At 45.8% G+C, this 14,624-nt stretch overlaps 1 protein-coding gene across 1 annotated transcript in view; it reads left to right on the forward strand.

Annotated features, from left to right (window-relative positions):
• Positions 1 to 14,260, forward strand: part of LOC308160393 (vesicular inhibitory amino acid transporter) — a gene marked incomplete at both ends in the record, with an annotated part of 15,166 nt that extends 906 nt beyond the window's left edge. The window contains 3 exons of the mRNA XM_080534308.1: positions 9,916 to 10,155; positions 12,545 to 12,934; positions 13,550 to 14,260. Of these exons, the coding sequence (XP_080390434.1) occupies positions 9,916 to 10,155; positions 12,545 to 12,934; positions 13,550 to 14,260 (1,341 nt within the window). The remainder of the gene's footprint in view (positions 1 to 9,915; positions 10,156 to 12,544; positions 12,935 to 13,549) is intronic.
• Positions 14,261 to 14,624: the final 364 nt, after the last annotated feature.

Raw genomic sequence — 14,624 nt, forward strand, 5'->3', positions numbered from 1 at the left:
TAAATATGACAGCACATTAGTATGGAAGTAAACACCAACTGCATTTGTTCTTTATTCATACAATGTTTGTTTGTTTATTTGACAGAGTGCCAGACTGTTGGACAGATTACCTGGGGCCGATTCCTAGAAGGCTGATTATCTTCTAATCGGCGATCATTTCAGTTTGCGTTCGGTTCCATCAATGTGGCTCAAATAATTCGCTGCTTGGTTGCTATGCAACCAATCCTTCTGAGTAATTATGTTCGCGAGCAGACTTACAGGCTGGTTTAGGCAGTGGTGTGCCGTCAGGGCCAGCAAGGCCTTCTCTGCTGGCCTAAACATCATCAGAATATACATTTTATTTTAATATATTTTTTCCACAAATATGTATTAATGATTCCCCATAGTCTATTCTCTTCATTTCATAGCTTTCCTCTTGGTTGCGCTGCTTCCAGTCTCCGATTGAGATTTGGAGGGCTGGCCTTTATGTTAGAGCTTTTATCCAATCAAAATGTGTTGCTAGGGGGCTCCAAAATCTGCCTGCCTGCACAATAAACGGTGCCGCGAATTCGACCTGTAACTTAACGTTGGAACGAGAAAACCTGTGGCGTACCTAGTAAACCTACGTAGATGCGAGCAAAAGCAACAACGGCGCCTGCTGTAAGGCTCAATGATGTCAGCACCCAGCACGTCTTTTGATTGGATACGCACTATTGATACGCACTATTGATACGCACTATTGATATTCACTATTGAGATGCGTAACTATGCCGGTAGATGTGAAACTTTTGAAAGTGCGCAGGGAAACGGAGCTCACAACGAAAGCATTCGTTGACTGATCGATAATACTGATCGATTGTGTCCTGTTTTTGGGTAAACAATAACTTTCATTTAGGGGACACGATGAAAGCACCGAGTCCACAAACAGAGGATACTACGTTGAGCTTCTTTCTTTTCTGGCTGAAAACAACCCAGATTTACATTACCACCTGTCCACAAACAAAGTGTTTACTGGGACGTCAGGCAAAATACAAAACGACCTGATTTTTGCTATTGCTGAAGTGATGAGAAGAGATCAAAATGGAGATTAAAAAGGCACCCTTTGTCGCTATTATGGTGGACGAGACGACAGACGTGGGTAATGTAGCGATCTTAAAGATGTTAGTTTAACACTCTTCATTGTAAATGCGGATTTATTGATAAAAAATGCTTCGAAAATATCAATATAACTCTGTTGTACTTGTCTGACTATGTTAAGGTGATGCAACGCCCGGTTATACTGTGTTTCTGTCTAGTTTCTAGAGCCATGGCGTCATAACGATGGTATTAAGAGGTAGAATAATTCAGGTAGGAATGTGTCGGACATCACTGAAGGCCTAGGTGTGAAATGCACCGCCCGCCACTGGGTTTAGGTAATGCGTGCGTCAAAAATGTCTCACAGGCGGAAACTACATCACGAACGACAGTTCCTCAAGTGTCTTTTAGGAAATATTAGTTCCCACTTTTTACAAGATAGATAGATAGATAGATAGTTTGACTGTGTGATAGATAGATAATTTGATATTTTGAAAGTGTGATCGATAGATAGATAGTTTGATTGTGTGATAGATAACTTGATATTTTGAAAGTGTGATTGATAGATAAATAAAAAAGTGTATTTTTTTTTTTTAAAGAAATAGGTATGTCTATCAACTTGCATTGGCGTCATCACAGTGGTGTGTTTGGCACAGGGGTTAAGGCAGCCAGCTAGAGGTCCGAAGGTTCACGGTTTGAAACTTGATTTAATTTAATTTAATGTTGTTGTTGTTTTTTTACATTTAACCGAAGCCTTCATGCAAATCGATTTACAATATATATATATATCTGTCTAAGTGAATCATCTATCCATCAGTAATCATAAGAAAAAATTATCTATGCCAAATCCAGGGTCCAGTTAGAAGAACATCATTTACTACTCAGAAAGGCTTCAAACACCATTGTAATCGTGTCAGTTCTTGTAAATTAGCCTGCACCATTATTTTATAGCCTACATACTTTTTTAGATGAGATTTTAGATTAGATTCAGACAACGAAATGCAGTAAAAAGTGTGTCAGAAGAGGGATTTGAACCACCATCCTAAAATGACGAATAAATACTATGGCAGCGGTCAATACCACTATGCCATCATGACGATATCACAGTAGTAAATATTAATTTATTAAAATATGAACATATAACAATAACTGTGGCTAGTATGACCTACGCATTTAATCGGTCAGCAATTTCTTGCCAAACCATTTCCCTCGCCTTGTTAATTGCGGCAGTATTGCACTATTTTACATCTTATTTTTCGTCTTCATAAAGACCAATAAGTAGGAGTGCTGCGCAAAAAGTAGGACCCTGTAGTATCTTCATTTCGAAAGTTCGACTCTTCGGGGCTCTTTATGTCTGCGAGCACGCGCCCATATCAAGGATTTCTAAACCTGTGTTCTGTGAACACTGATGACACAAGCCTGATCCTCGTTCGAGGAATCACCTGAGGCTTGAATTCCAATCACGAGTTGCCTGAACGCGGCTTTTATTTTTATCGCCGATATAATAATCAAGGTACGTGTAATACCCCTCTGACCACTCACAGCTTTCTGTCTGTTCATCATAGATTAATCCAAATCATCATCATCACCACCATCATTATAATCATCATCATCATCATCATCACCATCATTATAATCATCATCATCACCATCATCATCATCATAATCATCATCATCATCATCACCATCATCATCATCATCATTATAATCATCATCATCATCATCACCATCATCATCATCACCATCATCATCATCACCACCATCATTATAATCATCATCTTCATCATCATCACCATAATCAACATCATCATGATCATCATCACCATAATCAACATCATCATCATAATCATCATCATCATAATCATCGTCATCATCATCACCACCACCATCATCATCATCATCACCATAATCATCATCATCATCCCCCTCATCATCATCACCATCGTCATAATCATCATCACCACTATCATCATCATCATCACCATAATCATCGTCATCATCATCATCATCACCACCATCATCCCCCTCCTCCCCCCTCCTCCTCTGTCTCTGTCTAGATGTTGTTTTCCCTTCAACACATCCTTTCATGGTTTGTTTGTTTACCTCCGTTGTGTTGTGATTGGGTGGAGAGCTGGGCTGTGCTCTGACTAGCCAATGAGGCATTAGCTGCCAGATCAGATAACCATGTTGTTCCTTCTTGGTGCTGCTGCAGGAAAACAACTGTAGAGGCGTGTTTGTGTGTGTGTGTGTTTCGTATCCTTGATCATTAACACTACAGCGTTCTAATGCAGAGCAATTTACAACCAATCAACTGTCAGACGTGCATGTTAGTGTGATTTACATTCTCCTTGTTTAACACGGCGCCTCGTCCTCCTGCTGGCTCTGTGAGAGGCTCTAGTCGTCATGACAGCTGCACTCTGGGTACTCTTCAACCTGAGTCCCCTGTTGTGAGGTTAATCCTCTTGCTCTGTCTACAGCATCTTTGTCCTGGGCCTGCCCTTGTTAAGCCTCTTGCTGTCTCTAGTGGCGCTTTTCCACTACCGGGCCGACCCGACCCGAGCAGGGCCGGCCCGGTTTGTTTTGCTTTCTCCACTGCCAACCGAGCCGTACCGGGCCATAGTACCCATGCCGTTTTTAGTTCCAGTTCGAGAGGGGTACTTGAGGTACTTTCGTGCCAGGCTGTGTGTGACGTGCGACGGTGCAGACCATTGATTGGTCAATGGAAATCGTCAACATCGTCATCCCATGTTCATAGAGTTCACCGCTAACCGCCATTTTTAAATACAGATTTCGCTCTCGGAAAATGTCACTTACTGTTTCTGTAATAACTTATTAATAAAGATTTGAAAAATGATGATAACCATCTTATTATCTTAGTTTAATGTCATTTCAATGCATCATAGAACTTTTATTTACAACAAGCATAACCGAAAAATCACTATGGCGATGTGCTGTGCCTATGCTAGACTGTTCCTCAGTCCAGCGCACTTCATCATCCCCCTTCTAAAACTGCCATCCCCCCTTTTCATCCCTTATGTCATTTTATCAATGAACATGGTATTACTGTTATTTCAACATTCAAGCCTCTTTTACACATAGTTCCCTATCATTTCCATGGAATCCCAAGCTGTGCCGTCCTGGCATTTTCGCCGTTCACTCATGAGCCAAATGCCGGTAAATTTGTGTCTTGCTCCCTTTAACACATGTTGGCATTTCCCTGGTTGCGCGATCTACCAGAACTACTAGATCTACTCGAACTGTAAGCAGCAAGTAACAGGCTCGTAACATCCATATGCTGTATAAATAAATATATTTGACTACCAGCAAGACAGCACAGCACAAACGCAGAGAAAAGCGCCATAGGGTATCTTTGTCCTGGGCCTGCCCTACTGTAGTTTAATCCTCTTGCTGTCTATAGGGCATCTTTGTCCTAGGTCTGCCTTACTGTAACAGGTCAATACTCTTGTTGTCTCTAGGGCATCTTTGTCCTGGGCCTGCCTTACTGTAGGTTAATCCTCTTGTTGTCTCAAGGGCATCTTTGTCCTGGGCCTGCCTTACTGTAGGTTAATCCTCTTGCTGTCTATAGGGCATCTTTGTCCTGGGCCTGCCTTACTGTAGGTTAATCCTCTTGCTGTCTATATGGCATCTTTGTCCTGGGCCTGCCCTACTGTAACAGGTCAATACAGGTTAATACTCTTCTTTTGAAGTCCTCATGAACAAAATTGGTACAAATCCCTTTCACTGTGTGCTAATCTACCTCCCTCCTGGCAGAAATAGCTCCTTCCTAGCTGAATTTGGTGACTTCCTAGCCTCCATCATTCGCTTGGACAGAATTCTATTGATCGGAGATTTCAACATTCATGTAAATAAGAACTCAGATAACTTTGCTGTTGACTTTCTGAATGTTACTTTCGTAACGTCGTTTCGTTTTGTTCAACATATCTCTGGCCCGACGCACATCAAGGGTAATACCCTGGATCTTGTGGTCACGATTGGGTTAAAACTTAAAAGTCAGTAGGCCTAGGCCTAATGTTTGCACTGAGGATCTGACGGTGTCCGATCACAAAATGTGTACTGTTCAACCTGTCCTTTGATAACGACTTTGTGCCAGAGAAGCATGTTAAAAGCTCTCGCATTGTAAATAGCTTAGCGGTAGAGAATTTCGTTACCAGTTTTAACTGCTGCAAATGTTTTGATGTCCCCGGCTAATGGCGTAGATTGTTTGGTACATGGCCCTTTCTCAATATGCGTACTTGTGCGTATTGTGTTCTTGTGGACTTGTTAAACGTCATCAGTCGCGGCCCAAGTACTGTTCCAATAATAAGTACGGTCCAACCAAGTCCGCATCAAATTCCCGGATGTGTTCTCCTCCGCCCATTTTATGGAGGATGCATCGGGAGATGTGGACTAGTATCCCACAATGCATTTCGCACCAACCAGCGGCAATTATGGAAGAGAAAACCAATACATCCATTGAAAAAATATTTATTGTTTATCTATGTTTTTACCATTTAAAATGTATTCAACTGTATATATAGGCCTTTTTTTCTGGTATGAATTGTTGAAGTCTAACTAATAAAATGTCCCTTTGGCTCTAACATCTGGCCTTACAGAAGATTTCTATTTCGTTTCAGTCAAAACGTTACAGTAGCCTAGCCTGACGTTTAAATGCCCTGTTGGAAGTTTGTCCTTGCTAATAATGTAGCTAGCCTAGGCTATGCCTACCTGGCACAGATGAGGTAAGTTACATGTATTAAACTACATTTGTTTTTATATGTACCAAGTAAATTGTCAAGTAAAGTGTCAAATCTACAAATGGATAGACATGTTTAAAAAAATAAAATAAATGATGATTGTAAAAGTACAAAGCCAGAGTGTGATGGCGCGTCTCCTTTCCATCCTCGACCGCATCTGGGCTCTCCTTTCCCGATTCTGGGCTCTCCTTTCCCGATTCGCATCCGCAGTTGGACAGCCTCCTCTTCAGCTTCTCGATAAAGCACCCCGACCCCGACGGCAATCGCAATCCGTCTCTGATCGATCAGATTTCTCAGATTTTGTGAACTTTCTCCTCAGGTAATTCACCACAACAATCTATGACACTGCAACACTCCACAACAACCTTCCACACAATATGTTTTGGGCCACTGGCTATTTAAATGCAGGCTACAGGTCTGGTAAAACTCAAAATATATACACATTACTATTTTTATTAATATTCTTAAAATAAAAAGTTTAGTGGATAACTTTTCCACATTTTGGGATTTTATGGTGGTACTTTCTCACCTGAAAAACTATCAAAACGTACATTAAAACGCCTGAAAGTGCTTCCCAAATCCCCAAAATTCGCTCCCCGGAGTCCACACAAAACCAGCTGAGATGGTGACGTCAACGAGTACGAGTACGCTGGTGTTCCAATACAGAGGATTGAACTCCCGTCCTCGGGAGTTCGTACTAGAGTCCGGACTAGAAAGAACGCAAGTCCGGACTTGAGCGAACTAGGTATTGAGAAAGGGCCCATGTCTTCAATACGCATTGCGCAGCCATCTCAGATGATGTAGCGCCCCTCGTAACTCACTCTCTCCACCCTGTTAACTCCGCACCCTGGCTGAATAGTGACATTTGTGAGCTTCTAACGCAAATGTCGCAAAACAGAGAGGGAATGGAAATCTTCCAACCATAAAGTACATCGTCTCTTTCTTAAAGAACTGATAACCGAATTCAATGATTTAGTTAAGAGCGCCAGGGCTGAGTACTTTTCTAACCTTATTGTGTCTAGCAAAAATAACCCCAGGGTCCTGTTTAAGACTATCAATTCAATTGTCAGCCCTCCCCTCCCTTCTGTACCTGTGTTCTCTAATGATGACTGTAACCGTTTTCTTTTGTTCTTTGTAAATAAGGTTGCTGATGTAAGGGCGAACATTGTCCCCTCCCCCTCCCTCCTCCCACTCTGCCGAGTCACCCAATCTTCCTTGAGCAGTTTCTCACCTGTCTCCCTAAAAGCCTTAACAGACATAGTAAGCTCCATGAAGTCCTCAAGCCCCTTAGATATTCTACATACATCCATGCTTAAGGAAGTTGTCACCTTTGTTGGCCCTTCTTTAGTCACTATTATAAATAAGTCCCTAGTCTCTAGCTCTGTCCCAGCCTACTTTAAGGAGGCGATCGTACAGCCCCTCCTTAAAAAGCCTAACTTGGACCCCTCCCTACCAAACAACTACAGACCCATATCGAAGCTGCCCTTCATCTCGAAGGTGTTGGAGAAAGTTGTGGCTAACCAGCTCACCACTTATCTGACAAACCATAACATTGCGGACAAATTCCAATCTGGTTTTCGCAAAAAACACTCCACTGAAACTGCCTTGCTCAGAGTATCAAACGACATCATGATGTCCTCTGACTCCGGCGGATGTTCTGTACTTGTCCTACTAGACCTCAGTGCAGCTTTCAACACAATAGACCATGGAGTTATGTTAGACAGACTTAGGGAGTGGGTTGGCATCTCGGGGAGCACCTTAAACTGGTTCGCCTCCTACCTTAAAGAGAGAAGTTTCTCTGTGGCTGTTGGTCCTTTCAAATCTGACCCCACACCCACAGGGATCTGTGCTAGCGCCACTCCTCTTCGCACTATACATGCTGCCCCTAGGCCTCCTCATCAGCAAGTTCAAGGGTATCTCTTATCACTTCTACACAGACGACATCCAACTCTACTTCTCATTTAAACCAGACAAACTGGAGAAACTCATCACCCTACAACAGTGTCTGTCCACCATTGAGAGATGAATGGGCAACAACTTTCTCCAAATCAATGCAGCCAAAACAGAAGTACTGATTGTAGCCACTGAAAACATTTCCTCTAGAGTAGCCACGCACTTAGGGTCCCTTAAAGACAATGTTCTCCCCCAGCTAAGAAACCTGGATGTTATTTTTGACCAGCCCATGCATTTGGATAAACATGTGAAATCCCTGACACGTACCTGCTTCTTTCACCTCAGAAACATCGCTAAGCTCCGGTCCATTGTATCCCACTCTGAATTAGAACTCATCTAGACTCGATTACTGTAATTCACTGTTTACCTGTCTCAACAAATCATCTGTAGCACAACTTCAACTGGTCCAGAACGCGGCTGCCAGGCTTCTCACCAGGCCCAAGAAATCATCACCACACCACCCCCATCCTAGCATCCCTGCACTGGCTCCCGGTACAACTTAGAATTCATTTCAAAGTACTGGGGCCTCATTTATAAAAAAAAGTACTAGAACTTCATCTTTGACTTGCACGTAAGCAAATTGTTCTAAACGGACGTAAGCATTATTTATAAAACGGGCTGCGCTTGTTTGAAATTGCGTACGTACTAAAGTCTATAAATACCAAATATACTTGAGAATGAGCTTTGTATTTACGCCCTGTGTTAGCGGCTCAATTATAGCGGCTGAATTAAGCCAAGTGAGCGGGAGAGGGCAGAGAAGGGTGGCTTCTCGGTAAGTTGCATTTGTAACGTTTGATCATGACAACCAGTACTCAAGTTGTAAAAGAAAATCAGGGGGGATGGTGGATTTTATCATATGAGGACAATTTTTGCATCCTCACAGCGTCAGTGACTTCAGTGTCAGTGACTTGGTAAAAATGTCAGTGCGTGCCCCCCCCCTCGCCCATAGTATTTTACTCAATATGCGCTAATATATATGAACTAAATGTTGAAATGGCAGTAATACCACGTTCATGGATAAAATTACATAACGGATGGAAAGGGGGGATGGCAGTTTTAGGGGGATGATTTTTACAGTTTTTATTTCAGGGGAGATGCCATCCCCCCTCATCCCCCCTCAACTTGAGTGCTGATGACAACTAACCAGCAAATGCTTATACTGTAATAATATAATGGTCTTATTCTTATCAGGTGACATTGAAAATATGGCTGCTCACTCCCAGACACCAGAGACACTGGAGAAAAATCCAGTATAATTTAGGCATGTTGAAGGGGAGATGGCGTTGCCTTGACAGCTCCGGAGGAATATAAAGGAAGACTGAAATACAATCATAAACATAAGTTCCCTTTAAATCTTGAATTAAATTCATTTTCTCGGCTGATAACAACATTGTTAATTTTATTATGAGTCACGTTCACTTCGCATGAATTACAGTATAGGCAGTGCGGCTCACATGCCTGTAATAACTCTGCATAACCAGTAGGTAATGTGCGTACGCAAGATCAATACCCGACGTAGACCTACGATCGTTTCCACGGTCAAATTGACTGAAGTTGAAATTGTATAAATCACTACGTGGACGTGGTTTTCTATGTATGACACGGGTAAGATCAGATTGATCTGAGTACTTTCTATAAATGAGGCCCCTGGTGTTCGCTTTCAGAGCCCTTCATGGCCAAGCCACCACCTATACATCTCGGATCTCATTCACCCTTACTCATCCACTCGGTCACTGAGGTCCTCCGACCAGGAGCTCCTGGTCGTACCTAGGACCAGACTTAGAACAAAAGGGGACAGAGTGTTTGAGGTGATGGCCCCAAGACTCTGGAATGCCCTGCCCCTTGACCTGAGAGACTCTGGAACGCCCTCCCCCCTGACCTGAGAGCCGCTCCCTCAGAACTAATCTTAAAGCGGCAACTAAAGACACATCTGTTCAGACAGGCTGGCAGTCAATTTTAGCCTTCTTATTGTTCCTGTTTATGTTTTGTTTATGTTGTCCCCTTTGTGTTCTTAATCATTGATGTTTCGAATTTGCACTTTTTGTTTATTTTTATTTTTATGTAAAGCACCCTGTGCATCTGTGCTGGGAAGGGTGCTATATAAATAAAGTTTTACTTACTTTTACTTACTTACTAATACTCTTGTTGTCTCTAGGGCATCTTTGTCCTTGGCCTGCCCTACGCGCTGCTCCAGAGTGGCTACCTGGGTCTGGTTCTGCTGGTCCTGGCAGCGCTGGTGTGTAACTACACGGGTCAGATCCTGGTGTCCTGCCTGTATGAGGAGGACGGGGAGGGCCGCAGGGTCCGGGTCAGGGACACGTACGAGGACATCGCCAACGCCTGCTGCCGACACCTCTGCCCTCTACTGGGGGGCCGCCTGGTCAACCTGGCCCAGGTCAGCTCACCTCTGGTCTGGTCTGATCTGGTCTGGTCTAGTCTGGTCTGGTCTGGTCTGGTCTGGTCTAGTCTGGTCTGGTCTGGTCTGGTCAGGTCTGGTCTGGTCTAGTCTGGTCTGGTCAACCTGACCCAGGTCAGCTCACCTCTGGTCTGGTCTGGGTCTGGTCTGGTCTAGTCTGGTCTGGTCTGGTCTGGTCTGGTCTGGTCAACCTGGCCCAGGTCAGCTCACCTCTGGTCTGGTCTGGTCTGGGTCTGGTCTGGGTCTGGGTCTGGGTCTGGGTCTAGTCTGGTCTGGTCTGATCTAGTCTGGTCTGGTCTGGTCTAGTCTGGGTCTGGTCTGGTCTGATCTAGTCTGGTCTGGTCTCGTCTGGTCTGGTCTGATCTAGTCTGGTCTAGCTCCCCACGGCTGTCAGAACGGCAGAGTCACTACCCATCTTCCGTCATAGACTGAAGACCCATCTCTTCAGGTTACATCTTAACTGCTCCTCCTGAGACATCTTCCGACCCTCACCTCTACGTCTCCTAAAGACACCCGCTTTCCCCTCTACTGTGTCCCTAGAACTTCTATTTCCCCCCTTGTACTGTTTCTCAGTTTCTCCAGTAAAAAAAAAGAAAAAAAAAGAAGGTTTTAGTAGAAGGCGATAATAGGGAGAAGGTTTTTCCTTCTATCAGTGGCCCCTGGCCCGAGCTAGAGTACTCTTCCTGCAACGAATGGTGGACTGCTGATTCACATGCTTAGTATTCAAATGTATTGATTGTAAGTCGCTTTGGAATAAGGCGTCTGCTAAATGCCAAAAATGTAAATGTAAATGTAGTCTGGTCTGGTCTGGTCTGATCTAGTCCGGTCTAGTCTAGTCTAGTCTGGTCTGGTCTGGTCTGGTCTAATCTGGTCTGGTCTAGCCTGGTCTGGTCTGGTCTAGTCTGGTCTGGTCTGGTCTGATCTAGTCTGGTCTGGTCTGGTCTGGGTCTGGTCTTGTCTGGTCTGGTCTGGTCCGGTCCGGTCTAGTCTAGTCTGGTCTAGTCTGGTCTGGTCTGGTCTGGTCTGGTCTGGTCTGGTCTGGTCTGGTCTGGTCTGGTCTGATCTATTCTGGTCTGGTCTGGTCTGGTCTGGTCTGGTCTGGTCTGGTCTGATCTAGTCTGGCCTAGTCTAGTCTGGTCTGGTATGGTCTGCTCTGGTCTAGTCTGGTCTGGTCTGGTCTGATCTAGTCTGGTCTGGTCTGGTCTGGTCTGGTCTAGTCTAGTCTGGTCTAGTCTAGTCTAGTCTGGTCTGGTCTGATCTAGTCTAGTCTGGTCTGGTCTGGTCTGGTCTGGTCTAGCCTGATCTGGTCTGGTCTGGTCTAGTCTGGTCTGGTCTGGTCTGTTCTGATCTAGTCTGGTCTGGTCTGGTCTGGTCTGATCTAGTCTGGTCTAGTCTAGTCTGGTCTGGTCTGGTCTGGTCTGGTCTGATCTAGTCCGGTCTAGTCTAGTCTGGTCTGGTCTGGTCTGGTCTAGTCTGGTCTGGTCTGATCTGGTCTGGTCTGGTCTGGTCTGGTCTGGTCTGGTCTAGCCTGTTCTGGTCTGGTCTAGTCTAGTCTAGTCTGGTCTGGTCTGATCTGATCTAGTCTGGTCTGGTCTAATCTAGTCTGGTCTGGTCTGGTCTGGGTCTGGTCTGGTCTGGTCTGGTCTGGTCTGGTCTGGGTCTGGTCTGGTCTGGTCTGGTCTGGTCTGGTCTGGTCTGGTCTGGTCTAGTCTGGTCTGGTCTGTTCTGATCTGGTCTGGTCTGGTCTGGTCTGGTCTAGCCTGGTCTGGTCTGGTCTAGTCTGGTCTGGTCTGATCTAGTCTGGTCAGACATCCTACATCCTATTATATTGTATTGTATTCTAATCTATTCTTATTCTACTATATTGTATTGCATTATATTCTAGTACATAATATTCTAATTTATCTATTTAATTTTATTCCTTTTCTAGCGTATCTAGCACTAGCATATTCTATTCTATTACATCTTATTCTTTTCTATTCTAGTACAGGCTAATCTATTCTAGTACATGCTAATCTATTCTATGATATTGTGGAATGTGCTCTACTGTATGTGTCATCTCGGTGCTGGTTATTGTGGCTTGTCATGTACAGTATAATCACCCATGTTAGGTAGGGTTTCTTAAGGTCGTATCATGATGATGAAGATATGATGTCTCTCTCTCCTCTCCCTCTCCCGCCCTCTCCCCCCTCCCCTCCCCTCCTCTCCCCCCTCCTCCTCTCCCCCCTCCTCCCCACCCCTCCTCTCCCCCCTGCTCCTCTCTCCCCTCCCCTCCTCTCCTCTCCTCCCCTCCTCTCCTCTCCTCTCCCCCCTCCTCATCTCCCCTCCCCTCCCCTCCTCTCCTCTCCTCTCCTCCCCTGTTCTCCAGGTGATAGAGTTAATGATGACGTGCATCCTCTACCTGGTGGTGAGCACCAACCTGGTGACCCAGAGCTTCCCTGGCTGGGTCTCTGTGCCCGCGGGCCTGTGGTCCTTGGCCACCCTGCTGCCCCTGCTGCCTTGCCTGCTGATCTCAGACCTGCGCGCGGTCAGCCGGCTCTCCCTGCTCTGCTCCCTGGCCCAGCTCCTCATCAGTGTGCTGGTGGCGCTGTACTGCCTGGGCCGGGCCGACCGCTGGCTCTGGACTGGCCTGGCGCTGGGTGTGGACCCAGAGAGGCTTCTGGTGTCCGTGGGGGTCATCATCTTCAGCTACACCTCTCAGATCTTCCTGCCCGCCCTGGAGGGCAGCATGCAGGTGGGCGGAGCCTCTGACCACATCGTAACCACCGTATGACAGGATGATGATGTCATAATATGGTCATGTGACCTAGCTCTTTCCATACATTCAGTATACAGGAGAGTGGTGGGGGGGGGGTTACAGAGAGAGAGAGAGAGAGAGAGAGAGAGAGGGGGGGGGGGGGGGGGGGGGGAGAGAGAAAGAGAGAGAGGGAGAGAGAGACAGATGGGGCTACAGAGAGAGAGAGTGAGTTTTAACCGTGTTCCACATTCTAACAGTGAGTTCTACCTGTGAGTTCTAAGAGTGTGTTCTAACAGTGTTCCACATTCTAACAGTGAGTTCTAACAGTGCGTTCTAACAGTGAGTTCTAACAGTGAGTTCTAACAGTGCGTTCTAACAGTGTGTTCTAACAGTGAGTTCTAACAGTGCGTTCTAACAGTGAGTTCTAACAGTGAGTTCTAACAGTGCGTTCTAACAGTGCGTTCTAACAGTGCGTTCTAACAGTGCGTTCTAACAGTGCGTTCTAACAGTGAGTTCTAACAGTGCGTTCTAACAGTGCGTTCTGACAGTGCGTTCTAACAGTGCGTTCTAACAGTGCGTTCTAACAGTGCGTTCTAACAGTGCGTTCTAACAGTGAGTTCTACCCGTGTTCCACAGGTCAGAGAAGAGTTCCCCACCATGATGTCTCTGACCCACTCCCTGGCGTGCGTGCTGAAGACCTCCTTCTCCCTGCTGGCCTTCCTCACCTGGGGGGCCGACACCAAGGAGGTGATCACAGACAACCTGCCCCCCCGCCTGCGCACCCTGGTCAACCTGTGTCTGCTGGCCAAGGCCCTCCTCTCCTACCCCCTCCCCTTCTACGCCGCCTCTGAGCTGCTGCAGACCAGCATCTTGAGGGTGGGGGGAGGGGGTCCAGGGGGAGGGGCTGCTGGGGGAGGGGCTCCAGGGGGAGGGGCTCCAGGGGGAGGGTGTACAGGTGGTGTGACGGAGGAAGGTGTGTCTTTGGGGGGCATGTCTTTGGGGGGCATGTCTTTAGGCGGCGTGTCTTTAGGGGGCGTGTCTTTAGGGGGCGGAGGCGGGGTGGACAGGAGGACCCTGGCCCTGCGGGGGTCGCTGCTCCTCCTGACATTCCTCATGGCCCTCTACGTCCCCCACTTCTCCCTGCTGATGGGGCTGACGGGCAGCGTGACGGGGGCGGCCATGTCCCTCATCCTGCCCTGCCTGTTCCACCTGCGGCTGCGCTGGGGCGTCCTCTCCCCCCGCCAGAGAGCCCTGGACCTGCTGGTCCTGTCTCTGGGGACGCTGTGCAGCCTGTCTGGGGTGGTCTGCTCCGTCAGGGGGCTGGCCAGGGCCTTCAGGCAGAGATAAGACCACCGTCACCATCTCTTTAATTCAGACACAGGTAGAATTAAAAAACATAGATATAACCAACCAGTCTATCTATCTACTATATATCTATTGTTTTAGACATACGTACATCTCCACTGACATTCTCTTTATATTAGAGATTTGGTAGACCAAAATGTAGAATGTCTTAGCTTTGTCCTTTATCAATGTCCTGGACATAGATAGATAGATAGATAGATAGATAGATAGATAGATAGATAGATAGATAGATAGATAGATAGATAGATAGATAGATAGATAGATAGATAGATAGATAGATAGATAGATAGATAGATAGATAGATAGATAGATAGATAGATAGATAGATAGATAGATAGATAGATAG

The sequence above is a fragment of the Nansenia antarctica genome (assembly GCF_963989245.1).
Source record: "Nansenia antarctica genome assembly, chromosome: 6".
Lineage (NCBI taxonomy): Eukaryota > Metazoa > Chordata > Actinopteri > Argentiniformes > Microstomatidae > Nansenia > Nansenia antarctica.